The 17196-nt window shown below is 36.2% G+C and overlaps 1 protein-coding gene, 1 non-coding gene and 1 pseudogene across 2 annotated transcripts in view; 2 read left to right on the top strand and 1 right to left on the bottom strand.

Annotated features, from left to right (window-relative positions):
- The window catches only part of FCHSD2 (FCH and double SH3 domains 2), a 303207-nt gene that overhangs the window by 160821 nt on the left and 125190 nt on the right, over window positions 1-17196 (top strand). Inside the window, exons 6-8 of the mRNA XM_021704593.1 lie at window positions 546-679; window positions 4191-4245; window positions 5111-5239. Of these exons, the coding sequence (XP_021560268.1) occupies window positions 546-679; window positions 4191-4245; window positions 5111-5239 (318 nt within the window). The remainder of the gene's footprint in view (window positions 1-545; window positions 680-4190; window positions 4246-5110; window positions 5240-17196) is intronic.
- Window positions 117-220, top strand: LOC123326282. Its single transcript, XR_006540987.1, has one exon. It is a non-coding gene; the product is annotated as a U6 spliceosomal RNA (small nuclear RNA).
- Window positions 10976-11876, bottom strand: LOC110593338 (annotated as a pseudogene).

The raw sequence follows: 17196 nt of genomic DNA, 5'->3' as shown, positions 1-17196 counted from the left end.
ACAAGCAGGGGGAGTGGGAGAGGGAGAAGCAGGCTTCCCGCGGAGCAGGGAGCCCAACCTGGGGCTCCATCCCAGGACCCTGGGATCATGACCTGAGCCGAAGGCAGACACTTAACGACTGAGCCACCCAGGTGCTCCCTAAAATTGGAATGTTACAGAGAAGATTAGCATGGCCCCTGCCCAAAGAGTATGAAGAAATACAGAATTGCTTTGTTCTTTTGCCTTTAGTGCCATGATATCTCCAAAAATAAAAGCATTTTCATTGTTGCTCTTCTCATCCTTACCTTAATGTCAGTCTTTAGCAGTACTGAGGTTATTTCTCAAAGCAGAGTTGTTAAGCAAACTGGGACACTATTCAATACGTTTCTTGAGATGGGAGTACCAGCTGTTCACTGGATTTTAATTTGCAATTTGAAGGAGACTAAAAGTGCTGATTTTTCTCCTGGGTTTCCGTCCTGAGGGCATAGTGCATAGTCCTTAGGACAAATTCATTTTCGGTAAGCCTGAAAACTAATATTATAATAATTGCACTTTGTATTTTACAGTGTGTGGACCAGTTGACAAAGATCCAAACTGAATTACAAGAGACTGTGAAAGATTTAGCTAAAGGCAAAAAGAAGTACTTTGAGACTGAACAGATGGCTCATGCAGTACGAGAGAAAGCTGACATCGAAGCAAAGTATGTGTTTTAGCTTTTCTGAAAAAGTAATTATGCAAATAGATGTTATTTTTGCCAGTACTTTGTTTTCTGTTAATATAGGGCATAGACTCATTCTTAGGTTATGTTGGTTTCATCTGACCTATAAATGTTACATACTTTCAAATTTTTTTTTATATTGGCTGATCTCATTTAAATTAATACAGCAAAATGAGAATATTCAATCAGTTTTCACATTAAATTGAATTTTGAAAAGGAAAAAGGACAAATGAACATTGTATTGAAAGCTTAGCAAAAGCTGGTTGAAGTTGCTATGGTGTCTGAGTATCCGGGTTTAAGAGCCTCATTTTTTTCATGTTAGACTCTAAATCAGTTGTTATTGGAAATCCCTGACCCTCAGCATGCCACTGAAAGCACCTTGGACATCTCAAATAAATAAGAGCACTGACCTCAGTATAGAAATCCTGCCCCAGGCACAGTTTCTCTCTTGTGTGAAATTCTAATATATATACCTTTTAAATGTATGCTTTAGCAACTCTGTGAATTTTACATTTAGTATATGTGAATCATAAACCCTTTATTTTGAGAATAATTAGGAATAGAAGGAACTGGCAGTTGGTAATAAAAAGAGATATAAAGTGAGCAGTACAGATTTTTGCTATGACAAGTTGAGGAAAGATAAGAAGTTTTTGAGAAAAAATAAACCTGTGCCATAGAATGAGACTCTAAAGAGGTCTGTTAGAAAACTGACTCTGAACTCCTAGTCATGAAATCAGAAAGGTTATGAACACTTGTACAGACTAACAACCAGTTGGGGGAGGCGGTCTTTCTAATATGTTTTTATCTACAGGAAGCTAAGCAAAATTTAGGGTTTCCTCCAAAGTTTATTTAGTACCAAGGACTGGTAGATGAATACTCCTAAAATACTTAACATTACTGGAAAACATACTTAATATTTCCCTAATTTAGTTTATTGTCTTTAGTATTGTATTTTTGTGAGGATACAAATGTTTCTCATACTTTCATAGAGTCAGTGAACCCATCTTTCCAATAAGATCTGAAGATTTTAGATTAGGTGATCTCTAATAGGAATGTCCTGTCATGATGGTTTTTAGGGGAATTTGTTTTTTAAAACTTTCAGGGATTCTAGAACAGAGCGTTGACAGATCTGTAAGAGCATATATAAATACCTATGTTAGTCAAGGCACACAGAGTGAGAATGAGGACAATTCCAAGGCTGTCCCAAAGAAGTGTGGATTTGACAGGGTCTAATTCACAGATGCTCATCGCAAAACACTGCCTTCTAATATGGCCCAGATTCAAAGGGGTTACAGCAAATTAGACATTTTATTTCAGTGTGCAACTTTTCTGGAAAATTCATTCAACTACAGGAGTAAGAAATGCCACTTTATCTTCATTCACTTTCTAAATGTTTGTTGAATAATTACTTTATATTGGGTACTGTGAGTACAGAGATGAGTAAGATAAGCTTTGCATCTTCAAGAAATTTAAAGCCTAGAATTAAAGGCAAATGTGTTTAAAAGTAACTTTATGATTGTTTATTCACAGTAAACTCAAATTAAGTGCCTGAAGTCACTCACATAGTAACTAATATGTTTACTATAGTCGTATGAAAACACTGCTTTGTAAGCATAGAAAATAAATTAATTTTGCCTAATGAGAAGGAAACCTTTATAGAAGAAGTGATGTTTGGACAGAGTCTTGAAGGACATGAGAAGGAAGCTCAGGAAGGGTAGGTAAAGACTAGACTGTGTATAGTTTTGATAGATGATTTGATAGTGAGATATGCATATTAAGAGAGCGTAAAAAGAAAGAGGGATATCTTGAAAGGAAGGATGGGTTCCATTTTGGATATGTAGGTTCTGAAGAGCCTGTGGGACATTGAAGTGAATAGATTTGGTAGGGAGTCATGTATCTAATGCTCAGATGAGAATCTGGGCCTGAAGATCTTGCTTTGGGGGTTGATTGCCTATCAGATGATAGTTATAGGGATGAAATCATATATAAGATGAGAAATTGAGTTTGGGACCCCAAGGAGCATTAACATTTGGAAGTAGATGATGAGGAGGAGTGTGTGGTACAATTCACTATTTGTATATATCTTATATGTTGTAGATCATAATCTTTGAGCATAGGAACACTATTATTTTGCCTGTTACTAATACCTTCTTAAGTACCACACAAGAATTATATGAGGATTAGCAAATGAAACGGAAACCAAAAACTTAAAACCTTATATTGGAAAATCTAGGTGCAACTCAGACTATTTGGATAATGACTGCAAGGAAAAGGAGAATTGAGAATACCCCCAAACAATCTTTTTAAATTTGAACAGGCTCTCTCTCAAATTTTAAAGTTTGTGGCCTTTTCTGATTAATAAAAACAGACAAAACCCCAGGAAATTCAAATATGGCAAGGTAGAAAATAACAGGAGTATTTTGGACCCAATTTTTTTTTTAACAGTGGAGAAGTAGTTTGGATGCATACGTGTACGTCCCTGAATGTTTCTCTTTTGTTAGAAAGATGATAGGCTGCTTTTGCTATCCTCCTCACATGTGCTGTGCAGAGACTGGCTTGCTCCACCTTTCATTCCCAAGGGGTCTGCAACTTTACTTGGTATTATGGCGTAGCTTCCAGCACATGCACTGAATTCTCCCCTGGCAATCACCATGACACTGCAGTCAGGACAAACATTGCAGCTTCAAAAATCACTGGTTGTGGGAGTGTTGTTATTCCTTACTGTTCGTGTGTTGACTTTCTCCTTCTGGTTATCTCTAGCTGTTTGGGTAAAACCAACATATTTTTACTATTGATTGTTAGATTATGTTTTTCCAATCCCTTTCCCAAACTGAAAGGGATTGAGGAAAATAAGGACATCAGAATGGGAGACAATTAAATTGAACAAAATCATATAGGGCAGAGAGCCTAGGGACTTTCTCACTGTGTTCCAAATACTGTGTTAAGAGTGGAGGGAGCACAGGCTGGCACCCAAACAAGAAGGACGTTTAATGGGAGAAATAATGGAATTAAGGACTTTGAAGAGCCTGGTAATATCATACTGTAGGTTGCTTTGCAGGTGTTGTTACAGCCTATCGCACACAGCCCTGAAAACCTGCTAATTTTTGCCTCCATAGATTGGTTATCTCCCTGGATTTCTTTAAGCTTTCTTGTAGGAACTAAAGTGTGTGTAATTGTATGATACTGGGAATAACCTATAGTTTGATGACTTTTGTTTATTATGAGATACCAATATATTTGTCAAGTTGTATTTTTGTCATTCAGGATATTTTTATTAAATATCCCAATATTTCCTGTTGCATTACAATATTCTTCCTGTAGAATAAATAAAGGAAAATAATCATTGCTCCTGGCCTTCCATTTTTTAGTTCTCTTTTGGAATAGCATTGTGGAAAAGCGTCACTGTTTTAAAAATATGGAATTATAATACTTAATAAATTTAATATAATTTGATAACTGTATTAAACATGCTGTATTTTCTGCTTTATTATAGATCTAAACTTAGTCTTTTTCAATCAAGAATCAGTTTACAGAAAGCAAGTGTAAAGGTGAGTTTTTGAAAACTGTATTTCACAATTGAGAAACCTTAGCTTATTAGAAAAGAATTGGGTTTTTTGAGGGTTTAAGTCAATTATTTCCACCTAATTTAGAGAAGCATTTTAAAGTCAGTAACTTAGGGAAGAAGTTTCCTTCCCAGTTCATGGGAGTTTTCCGCCTAGATGTCAGCACTTTGGACACTGCTTGCTTCTCAAGATGCTTCAGAGATAGGTTTCTATACCTTATCTGTTTTGGTAGCCTGTTACCCATAACTCCTAGTCCAAGAGACTTGGTCCACGGGCTTTAGAAAATCTACAAAATCTGTTTCATTCAGATTTACACCCTTGAGCAGATACTCTGGGCCAGATCCAAGTGAGATTTTCCTGTCAGACCCTTGAGCTGTAGAATACCTAAGTAAGTTTAGTGACCTGCCTTTGGCTGCCAGGATCCCAACTAGCACACCGTTCTTTTGGCACATGAGGAATGCTGATTTTTTAAAAAAGATTTTCTAACTCCAACAGATTTACCCATGTCTTTGAAGAGAACGTACTTAACTTAATTTGGGAACCTTTATTTTCCCATCTGAATAAAATGAGCAGAATACTTTGAAGTATTTTGAAAAGCTTTGGAAATATGTTGAGTGTAAATAACAAACGTGTGAAAACACTCTCACCACGTGTAACAGTTCTAATCATTGTTTATTTAATTCCTCATAGTGTTGAATAGTTTTATATGCAAATGAATATTTCTCTACATGGTTACCTTTAGTCTTATTGGGGAGCCATTAATTGCCAGCTAAGACTGGTAACCTCATATATCTTACAGTGCAATGTCAGTTTGCATTGATTTTTTTTTTCCTCTTTTACTGTGTTTTAGTTAAAAGCCCGGCGATCTGAATGTAATTCTAAAGCTACCCACGCAAGAAATGATTATCTTCTTACATTAGCAGCAGCAAATGCACACCAGGATCGCTACTATCAAACAGATTTAGTTAACATTATGAAGGTAATACAGCCTTAATATCTGTGGTTATTTGTTTCATTAAAGACAAAAACAACTCATAAGTTGAGGTAGATAGGATCGAGTCAGTAGAATAGCAATTCTTTGCAGTTCATTGAACTATACTTGATATTGTTTGGGTACCCTGTCTTTCTGGTAATTCTGAATTAATTTTTAATGTAAGAAAGTATTTAAAGCCAAATCACAGTAAAGAGACTAACTGTATTAGTTTCTAGCAGTGGCAGATATTTACTGTATAATGGTTATTAATACATGATAAAAATAAGATGATTTTTTAAAGCTTAGATTTTTTTAAATTTTGTAATTTTATCTTTAATTAATAGGTAAACTTGTATGTTAATGTTTTATGATTTTGAAGCACCCATGAGAAGAAGAAAAAATGTCTTGTAGTTATATGAAAATGTCTCTACCCTAGGTATCTACTCTGAAATGTAGATAGATTTGTATTACACTTTCTTGTGTACTCAAACTCAATTTGGTCTTTCCCTGTTTATACATGTATATGGTTTTTTTTACCTTTCACTGAAGTAAAAGAAAAGGGGTGGAGAAGAAAACCTTTTAATCTACTGCGAGACCCCTGTTGCTGGTATACAATTTCTACATAGAGTGTATCTCATTTTCTCCTGTCTTCTTAAGGACCCAAACATTTGATTATTTTTCTCTTATATTTCCATCCGTCTCAAATATATTGTTCTTAGTGACTATCAAAACACATTAATTGAATTGCTTGCTTTGCAAATCATAAGCTTTGAGAATGGGGATGTAACAGGAGTGGGTGTTCTTTTTTTCTACAGTGGCTCGGGAAAGAGATAAACTCTGTCTAGAAACTATAAGTTCTTTCCTTTAAAGTGGACAGGACGTTACCTGCTACCCTCAGAGAAAAACAGGAGTGATAGAAAGAGTCAGAGTGGGCTAAGAAGTATCCAGTTGCAAAATTTTTTCGGAAATTTCCTCTTTGTTCATTGCCTGAACTCTCCTTTTCCTAACTTCTATCCTGTTCGGAATTCTGGTTAGAACATAGGTGGTAAGAGAGACAAGGGATTGTTTTGACATCCCAGATGAGAGCTCTGTATACATTTCCTCATGAAATGGTGGACCTAGAGGTTTAGGCATTTTAGTATCTTATTAGGTATTACATAATGCTTCAGATTTACAAGAACCAACAAGAGACTTGACCTCCCATTATAACATGCTTTCTCTAGGGAAATATTTATGTATAGTCAGTCTTAGACAACCCATTCATTAAAGAAGATATTCAATACAGTTTGCACTTAAAGTTGTGATCCCCTGACTGGGGAGGGTATGTGCTCTGGTAAGCGCTGTGAATTGTGCAAGACTGTTGAATCTCAGATCTGTACCTCTGAAACAAATAATGCAATATATGTTAAGAAAAAAAAAAAAGAAGAAGAAGAAGAAGGTAGCAGGAGGGGAAGAATGAAGGTGGGGAAATCGGAGGGGTAGACGAAACCATGAGAGACGATGGACTCTGAAAAACAAACTGAGGGTTCTAGAGGGGAGGGAGGTGGGAGGATGGGTTAGCCTGGTGATGGGTATTGAGGAGGGCACATTCTGCATGGAGCACTGGGTGTTATGCACAAACAATGAATCATGGAACACTACATCTAAAACTAATGATGTAATGTATGGGGATTAACATAAGAATAAAAAAAAAAGTTGTGATTCCCTGTATACTGTCCACTATTAAATCAAAGCTGTTGACTATATATTTCCCCTTTAAATACTTTAAAATGAACATATTAGTTGAAGCAGCAGCAAAATAAAATCTTTGTTTTTTAAATTGAATCCACAGCCAAAAAGACCTCTTTCTTAAAACCCTATGGCCTTTGATAAACTGGGAAAGGTACAGTATTATTTCGGGGGTGTACCTTCTGCCCAAAACAAAGAGGAAGTTAATGGGCCTGGCCAGCTGTCAGATTATATATCTTTGAACTTTGCTTTGAAATCCTAATGCAGATACTTGATCGGCATTGGGTAGGTTATGCTTCAGATTACTCATTTCATGAGACATTATAAGGTACTAGAATGATAAAACAGAAGCAGGAGTCCTCTTTTGTCCCTTAAAAATAGACAGATGTATTCTCAGTTTTCATGTTGTGTGTGTGTGTGAATTCATTTTCTTCCTCATGTTAATTCTGTAGTCTGCAGTATTGGAAAACTGTCATCAATCATATTGTTAGCTACTTAGTGAGTTTCTGTCATTGAATTGACAGTGGCCCTTCCGTGCCTTTCTCTTCTTTTCTGAATTGTTGTTAAGGTTATAATGCCCTAGCTAGGATCTTTTTAAACAAATTCTATGAATAGTTTCGAAGCAGGAGGTTTGATTCATTGATTAAATCATAAGCATTTAATAGTCACTTACAGTGTTGTAGGTACTGGACTACACTTTGGGAAGAAGCAAAGATGAGTAAGACACTCTTTATCTTCAAAGAGCTCAGTTTGGTGGAAGAGAGAGAATTACATAGAAATGATGACAAATTAGAATAATGAAATTACTGCTAGAGGACCATTATAAGTAATATTAACAGTTATCTTTTTTTTTTTTCATTGCTTAATATTACTCTGGCATTATCCTAATCACTTTAGGCATATTATCCTTTATAATTTTTTTCTTTATCCTGGTTAGAGTTCATAGTTCATTATTTAAATAACACTCTGGCCTTGAAATGAAATGAAATGAAATTCCAACTCACGATGAACCCAGATAACCTCTTTCTTTGTACCTGCATCCAAGTAGCCAAGTACTACTGAAGACAATCTTTCAACAGACAGAACACATTCATGTTCATAAATTAATGTGGAACCAGTTTCAAATGGACCCTGAGCATTGGGTCCATTTGGACATTTCCCTGGTTAACTCCCTAATATTTTTAACACTTTCTTCAACTTTTTTCCATCTCAAACCTCAAATTTACCTCTTCTCTTTCACACTTAGCAAGTGGTTTTTCTTCCTAATTTACAGAGAAAATACAAGCCATTAAAAGGGAGCTCCATTATTTTCCCATTACCTGCCTTCATGTGTGTTCAGGATTCCTCCAAGGAACCACAACAGCAGAGTTGTTCCTCCTGTCTAAAGATGATCCTTTCACCTCGGTTTTGGATATCTCGTTCTCTCCTGCCTTTTCACGATCAAAACAACTGATTATTCTATTTTCTTCTTATATTTCTTGGACATTGTATTCTTAAGTTAAAAGGTTTAGAAGAAAAAAAAGAGTGTAGGAGAGACCTTAAATGCCCGAGAGGGAGAGCAAAGTAACTGTTGGGTGTCCAGAATGGCCAGGTGCTCTGTCTAGATACTTTAAATACCTACGTTCAGGGGTGCCTGGGTGGCTCAGTCGTTAAGCATCTGCCTTCGGCTCAGGTCATGATCCCAGGATTCTGGGATCGAGTCCCACATCGGGCTCCCTGCTCGGCGGGAAGCCTGCTTCTCCCTCTCTCACTCCCCCTGCTTATGTTCCCTCTCTCGCTGTGTCTCTCTCTGTCAAATAAATAAATAAAATCTTTAAAAAAATAAAATAAAATAAAAAATAAATACCTACGTTCATTTAGTTTTCATAACATCTTTTGAGCTAAATATCATTATCCCTGTTTTACAAATCAGATTGCAGAGCCTCAGTGAGGTTCAGTGAATATGTATGTATTAGGACTTAAATCAAAGTCTTTATGACTTCACAGCCTGTGTTCTTTACTAGATATCACACTGTTCTTTTCTACATTGCATTCCAATCTTCTTGATAGTATAGGTGAGTATAATTAGTAGTAGCCTACTGTGAATATCATAAATTCTGAGAGAACTGTAAAATAAAATTAATAATTGAAAATTACGAATTCTCCCCTGTTCTAGTTATTATAAAGAGTAAGATCATGTCAGTACCTAAATACCAATATTTAGGCAGGTTCCCCAAGGAATATTTTGTGTTCCTTATGCCAGTACTCATTAAAGCAGATACTAAATACACCACGCTGTCTATCATCAGGCAGGCATTTTTTAAAAATTTTATTATGTTATGTTAATCACCATACATTACGTCATTAGTTTTTGAAGGCAGGCCTTTTTGAACTCCACACTAAAACAAAACAAAAAAGCTATTGTGAGGCCATGGAAACCAGACTACTGATTTTAGCACATCTGTAGAAAGCAGTTCTACTGGCTGCTGGGAAGTAAGGTAGTTTTTTCCTCAAAACTCCTCCTTTTGCAGTATATTCTTGTACAATATGTAAACTGATATTTTTATAAGCTCGTGTAGTATTTTCTTAATGGTTTGGCTGAGGAAAGATGAAGCACAGTGCATCAAAGTAGAAAAGGGAAGAAATGTCCAGCTAATGAGAATTTGAAAAGTTTAATAATACTACGACCTTATTTCTAGAGAAATATTTATTGTCTTCAGTGGAAGCTAAATGTATCCGGACTAACTGATAATTGGGCAAAGTAATAAAAGTTAAACATCTTTCTATGTGAAAGAAATCTAGAAAATATGATAATATGGCATATCTTTTGCAGATACTTGTTTTGGTTAAATGAGAAGAAAGTCATTATTGGTATCCAGCTCCCTTATTTTTATGGTTTTTCCAGCTAACCACTAAGTATTTCAGAAGTTTTCCTCATTCACATGTGGACATGGAACTCATTTTTTTTTAAGTCATAGCTCTTTTGGTTTCCCTGCCACGTAACTCTCTAGCTGTTGTACTTCTCTTTCACCCAATAAAGTTTGTTCACTTAACAAATTATCATGGAAGTCCCCAAATCTCAAGCTCAGCTCTCTGCTTCTCTTACTTTGCATCCTCTTTCTGTACATTCTCTTCTTAGAAAGAGTAATCATTTGGCCCAATTTTTATTAATATTGTATCAGTCCCAAATCTGTATGTTAACTTTACCCTTATGATTATCCATCGTTTGCCTTTACATTAGTGGCTGAAATTTTCTCAGCTGGAGGCAACTCTCTGTTTCCTTGGTTTCAGGTGACAGCTGCTTCATTCTGTCCTCCAGAGCTCTAAAGCTGCACTGTACAGTATGGTAGTCCCTAGGTACATGTGGCTGTTTAAAATAGTTAAAAATAGGGGCGCCTGGGTGGCTCGGTCGTTAAGCGTCTGCCTTCGGCTCAGGTCATGATCCCAGGGTCCTGGAATCGAGCCCCGCATCAGGCTCCCTGCTCCGCGGGAAGCCTGCTTCTCCCTCTCCCACTCCCCCTGCTTGTGTTCCTGCTCTCGCTCTCTCTCTCTCTGCCAAATAAATAAATAAAATCTTTAAAAATAAAAAAAAAATAAAATAGTTAAAAATAAATAGAATCTTAAATTCTGTTACGCAGTCGTAATACCCACATTTCACGTGCTCCAAAGCCTCATGTGGCTAGTCGTCACCATATTGAATAGTACAGATACAGAATATTTCCATCATCACAGAAAGTTCTATTGGATAGCAGTGCTCTGAAGCTTATTTAGTTTTTTTTTTTTTTTAGATTTATAGTTCTATTGTGGTAACAAATAGTTGTTAACAGTGAGATCTATAAACATACACAGAATTATTATATTTAAATTCATATAGAACAATATTTACATTTTTAAGTTACACTTTTGAAATCAGAAGATGAAGTACAGCTTAAGTTTACAACAAAGAAAAGAAAAATACACAAAACAAAAATAGACAAAGTTAGCAGTAAAAATATAACTATCTGTTCTTGATACGTGGAAACTTTTGTAAGAAAGCTACATCTTCTTAATCTGATTGTCCAAATCATTAAAATATGGATGATTCGGTGCCATTTTGCCAGAAATTCATTTGGCAGGATCATAGACTAACATTTTTGAGAGCAGATCCAAACCATTTTCATCCAAGTTTTTAACATGGGATGCCAGGCTTCCTGGTTTCCACTTGGGAAATGTATTTGGAAATGTATTCTTATAGTCCTGTAAGGATTCCACTTCTGGCCACACTTCATTACTGGGAGTGCCCAAAGCTCTGAAAATTCTGAAGAGTTGATCGGTTTCTGAATCCCAATGGAAAAGTGGTTTCTTGGTTGCTAATTCTGCAAATATGGTGCATATACTCCAAATGTCAACTGGAGTCGAGTAGTGAGCTGACCCCAGCAATACTTCTGGCAATCTATACCAGAGTGTTACCACCTCATGTGTGTATACTCTAATAGGTATTCCAAAAGCTCTGGCAAGGCCAAAATCAGCCAGTTTAATTGTTCCTTTGTCATCAGTCAATAGATTTTGAGGTTTTAAGTCTCTGTGCAGAACTCTTCTGGAGTGACAAAAGACAATCCCTTGTAGGATTTGGTACAAATAACTCTTAACAAGTGACGAATCCATGAACTGACCAGGAGGGATGGAATCTAAGTATTGAGATCCATGGAAAGGAATTCAAAGATGAGATATAACTGGAATCTTGCATAAGCACATCTTGAAGATTGACTATATTTGGATGACGAAGTTCTTTTAATAGAGAAATTTCCCGAATTGCAGTACTAGGAATCCCTTCGTCTTCACTTTCTAGTCTGATTTTCTTCATGGCTACCACTTGACCTGTAGTTTTGTTTCTACCCTTATACACAACTCCATAGGTACCTTCTCCAATTTTCTCTGTTTTGGTATAATGTTCCATAGTTAATCAGCAGATTTGGTAGATCCTCAGCAACTCTACCCGGCTTATTATCCTGAGACGAACGCGGCGGCAGCTACCACGTCAGCGTCGCTCCTGAAGCTTATTTAGTTTTTACTTGTTTTCCTCCCATCCTTCTTTCTCTGGCTGTCATCAGACCTGCTGATCACTTTTCTCAGTAACTGTGACCATGATTATATTTGTGTTATTTCAGAATTAACTGCTCCTTCATTTGCACTCTGTACTTAGAAATAGAACAGGGGTTGGCAAACATTTTCTGTAAAGCGCCTAGTAGTAAATACTTGAGGTTTCTCTATCACAACCACTCAACCCTGACCTTGTAGTACAGTCATTGACAAAGGGAAACAAATGAATGGTTTGTTCCAGTAAAACTTTATTTACAAAAATAGGTGTTGAGCTGGATTTGACTCACAGGGCTTAGTTGCCGATCCTTGGTATAGGACTTTAAACTGAATATGAAATTTTCAAATATATGTTCAAAGGTTGATAAAATGAATACCCATTAACTCACCACTCAGCTTCAGAAATGAAACCATAACTAGTAAAATGGAAGCCCCCTATGTAACTCATCCTAAAATACATCTCTCATCCGCCACATTGTAACTACTTTTCTGACAATATATAGTGTATGGTACTTGGCACCTTGCTTTTTCCCCACTGAATATTATATTTGTGGATTAATATATTTATATAAATATGTAATAATTATATAAATATATTAGAAAACATTCTATATATAATATATAAATATATAAAAATTTATATTAATTTATAAATATATAAATAATAATATATTTGTGGATTTATAACCTTATTATCATTTTGCTATGTAGTATTTCATTGTGTATATTTTGTAAATTACTTATTGATGTTCTCAACTGAAATTCTTGTTTTTCTTTTACTTATAAACAAAACAGTGCTGCTATTAAACATTCTTTTTTTTTTTAAAGGTCCAAAAAATTTTTTTATTGTTTTATTTCTTTTTAATTTTATTTTATTATGTTATTTAAATCACCATACACTACATCGTTAGTTTTTGATGTAGTGTTCCATGATTCATTGTTTGCATATAACACCCAGTGCTCCATTCAATACGTGCCCTCTTTAATACCCACCACCAGGCTAACCCATCCTCCCACTCCCCTCCCCTCTAGAACCCTCGGTGTGTTTCTCAGAGTCCATAGTCTCTCATGGTTCGTCTCCCCCTATGATTTCCCGCCCTTCATTTTTCCCTTCTGACTATCTTCTTTTTTTTTTTAAATATGTAATATATTATTTGTTTCAGAGGTACAGGTCTGTGATTCAGCAGTCTTACACAGTTGCTATTAAACATTCTTATACATGTTTCCTGGTGTACTTCTTTTTTTTTTTTTTTTTTAAAGATTTTATTTATTTATTTGACACAGAGAGAATGAGATACAGAGAGCATGAGAGGGAGGAGGGTCAGAGGGAGAAGCAGACTCCCTGCCAAGCAGGGAGCCCGATGCGGGACTCGATCCCGGGACTCCAGGATCATGACCTGAGCCGAAGGCAGTCGCTTAACCGACTGAGCCACCCAGGCGCCCCTACTGGTGTACTTCTGCAAGAAGTCCTTCTTAAGGAAATATACCTAGGAGTGGTGTGTTTAGCAGCTTTACCAAAGAGTGTCAGATTGTGTTACAGCACTTTTTATTATACCTTTTAACATTATTTGCATGTCGTGTTAAACTTAGCAAGTATTTCAGTGTGTACTAGGTGATAGGCACTTGGGGATACAGAGATGAATTAGACATGAGATCCATATAGTCAGTGAGCCAGAAATAAGGTTATAAATCTCTGGAGCATCCCCAAAGGGCTTAAGGACTATGAGGTGGTAGATCCTTTCCCTTGCTTTATTGGTTATGTTATACTTGGCTTCCTGTGACACAGAAGGAGAAAATCAGAATGCTTCTTGTCCATTTTTTAAAGCAAAAATTGCCCAGAATTACAAAGCAGTAATTTAAAAATATTTTTAGCATTTGAACAATGGCTACGAACTCCTGCATGGAATCCTTATATATAAAGCAGATGAAAGGAGGCTGTTTGGTTAAAACTTGTGAGGCTGTTTTCCCTTTGTGTGTTTTCCCCATTGCCCATACCCATGTATGTCGTCTTCTACTTACTTTTGGTTCCTGAGGTATTATACTGAATACTGGGGCTCCTTGAAATACAATTTGGAAACAACTGTTCTAAGATAGTATTTTCCAACTAGTAAATTTCTTACAGAATTCTAAGCTGTACCTAGGTGATCTCCTTGCTAGACTTTTTCAAAGTAATGTTTTAAAAATGTGAATCAGGTGATGATAGTCTACTGCTCACACCCTCCAGTGACAATTGAATACTCGGGCTTGAGGGCTTATTTGAATGTCTTGGGCTGGACAATCAACAATAAATGAGGGGTACTAAAGCAGAGAATACATAAAACTACTTGTGGGAGTAGTATATAAGGTGACAAGAGGCAAAAGGAGAAAACTTAAACCAGCTCTTTTAAAGTCAACTTTATTAAGGTATAATTAATATAAAATAAAATGCATCTATTTTAACTATATAGTTGGTTGAGTTTTGACAGATGTATACATCCATGTAATCGTTGTCATAATCATATAGAATATTTCCATCCCCCAAAACTTCTCACTTGTTCCTTTGCAGTTATATTTAGTTTCTATCACTATGTAACAAATCAACCCAAACTTAAAGACTGTAAACTATCTCCATGTACTGTTTCACAGTTTTGTAGTTTAAAAGTCCAGGTGGGCTCAGCTGGGTCCTCTGTTTAGGATCTTAAAAAGGCAGAACCTTAATTTTGATTTTGTCTGGACTGGGTTTTTCTCCGGAGACTCTGAGAGAATCTACTCCCAGGGTCATTCAGGTTGTTGACTTAAGTCCTTTTTTTTCTTGCTGGCTATAGGCTGAGAGTCACTCTCAGCTCCTAGAGGTTGCTCTCAGGTCCATTCCACATGACTCCCTTTATCTCCCAACCAGCATGTAGACTCCTTTTCATGTGTTCAATCTCTGACTTTCTTTTTGCTACTAACCAGAGAAAATTCTCTGCTTTTAAAGGGCTCTTGTGATGAAATTAGGCCTACCAGATAATCTCTCTTTTGCCATATAACATAACATAATCATAGGAATAATATTGCATCATTCATAAATTATCCCCATACTCAGATTATATAAGGGCAAGGGTTGTTGGGATCATCTTACAATTCTCCCTCCCTCAGCAGTCCTATATTTACTTTGTTAAATTTATTCCTAAATATGTCAGTGTTACTGTAACCATTATGTTTTCATTTCATCTTTCAATTCTTTTATTAGTATATAGAAATACAATTGATTTTCATATATTGACTTGGGCAGTTACTGTGTTACTCTGCATAAAGATTACTGTAAAGCTTAGTGGCTTAAAAACAACACAAGTATTTATTTTTCTCGTGAATCTGTACTTTGGACGGGGCTCAGTGGGGATAACTTGTCTCTGTACCACTCCCCATTAGCTAGAGCAGCTTAAAGGCTAGTAACTAAATTCTTCTGAGAGTGTACTTTCTCCCATGTTTAGTGCTTGATGCTCCCTGTTGGCTGAGACTCTGCTGGGGCTGTCAGCTGGAGTTTCTGCACTTGGCTTCTCTGTGTCGCCTGGGCTTCTTCACATTGTTGGGTTCCAAAGACAAATTATATGAGGAGGGGAGGGAGGCTGGCCAGGCAATATTGCCTTTTATGAAATAGTCTCAAGGGTCATACAATCTCTTTTCTGCATTCCATTCATCGAAGCAGTTACAAGGTTCAACCCAAGATCGAGGGGTTGATGGGATAGATTCTGCTTCTTAGTGTGGTGTGGCAAAGTTACGGAAGAAGAGGTGGCACCAGAAGTATTGCTATGGCTGTTTTTTTTGGCAAATGCAATCTGCTACTTGACCTTGTATCCTGCAGTCTTCCTAAATTCACTTATTAGTTCTAGTAGCTTTTTTTTGTGGATTCTTTACAATTTTAAATGACCATGATCATGTCACAGTTTATTTCTTTTTTCTTAAAGCTTTTATTTATTTATTAGAGAGAAAGATCACAAGCTGGGGAGAGACAAAGGGAGAGGGAAAAGCAGACTCCCCACTGAGCAGAGTGTCCAATGCAGGACTTGATCCCAACACCCTGGGACCATAACCTGAGCCGTGGGCAGTTGCTTATCCAACTGAGCCACCCAGGCACCCCCATTTCTGTCTTTCTAATCTAGAAATCTTTTTATTTCTTGTCTTATTCTGTTGGCTAGGATCCTTAGTACAATGGTGAATAAAAGTGGTAAGAGTAGACATCCTTGTCTTGTTCTGAGATCTTTTGGGGAAAGCAAAAAACCAACTTTTTAAGAATTATTTTGGTAAAAATGCACATAACATAAAATTTTCCATTTTAACCATTTCCTTTTTTTCTTTTTAATTCCAGTATTAGCATGTAGTGTTATATTAGTTTCAGATGTACAATATAATGATTCAGCAATTCTATACATTACTCAGTGCTCATCATAAGTGTATCTTAATTCTCTTTATCTCCCCTCTGGTAACCATCAGTTTGTTCTCTATAGTTACAAGTTTGTTTTTTGGTTTGTCTCTTTTTTTCTGTTTGTTTTGTTTCTTAAATTCTTCATATGAGTGAAATTATATGGTATTTGTCTTTCCCTGACTTACTTCATTTCACATTATCCATGTTGTTGCAAATGGCAATATTTCATTCTTTTTATGGCTGAGTAATATTCCACTGTGTATATATACCACATCTATCTATCAGTGGACACTTGGGCTGCTTCCATAATTTGACTATTTTAAATAATGCTGCAATAAACATAAGGGTGCATATATCTCTTCAAATTAGTGTTTTCGTATTCCTTGGATAAATACCAAGTAGTGGAATTAAAGGATCATATGGTAATTCTATTTTTAATTTTTTGAGGAACCTTCACACTGTTTTCCACAGTGGCTACACCAGTTTGCATTCCCACCAACAGTAAATGAGGGTTCCTTTTCTTCCACATCCTCACCAACTTGTTGTTTCTTGTGTTTTTGATATTAGCCATTCTGACAGGTGAAGTGATTATCTCATTGTGGTTTTGATTTGTATTTCCCTGATAATTAGTGATATTGAGCATCTTTTCATGTGTCTGTTGGCCATCTGTATGTCTTCTTTGGCAAAATGTTCATGTCTTTGCCCATCTTTAAATTGGATTATTTGGGGTTTTTGTGTTGAGTTGTAGAAGTTCTTTATATGTTTTGTTTACTGACCCTTTATCAGATATACCATT

The sequence above is a fragment of the Neomonachus schauinslandi genome, chromosome 11 (assembly GCF_002201575.2).
Source record: "Neomonachus schauinslandi chromosome 11, ASM220157v2, whole genome shotgun sequence".
In the NCBI taxonomy this organism is placed as follows: Eukaryota; Metazoa; Chordata; class Mammalia; order Carnivora; family Phocidae; genus Neomonachus; species Neomonachus schauinslandi.
Note: the sequence above shows the minus strand (reverse complement) of the source record. Positions and strands in the feature narration are given on the sequence as shown.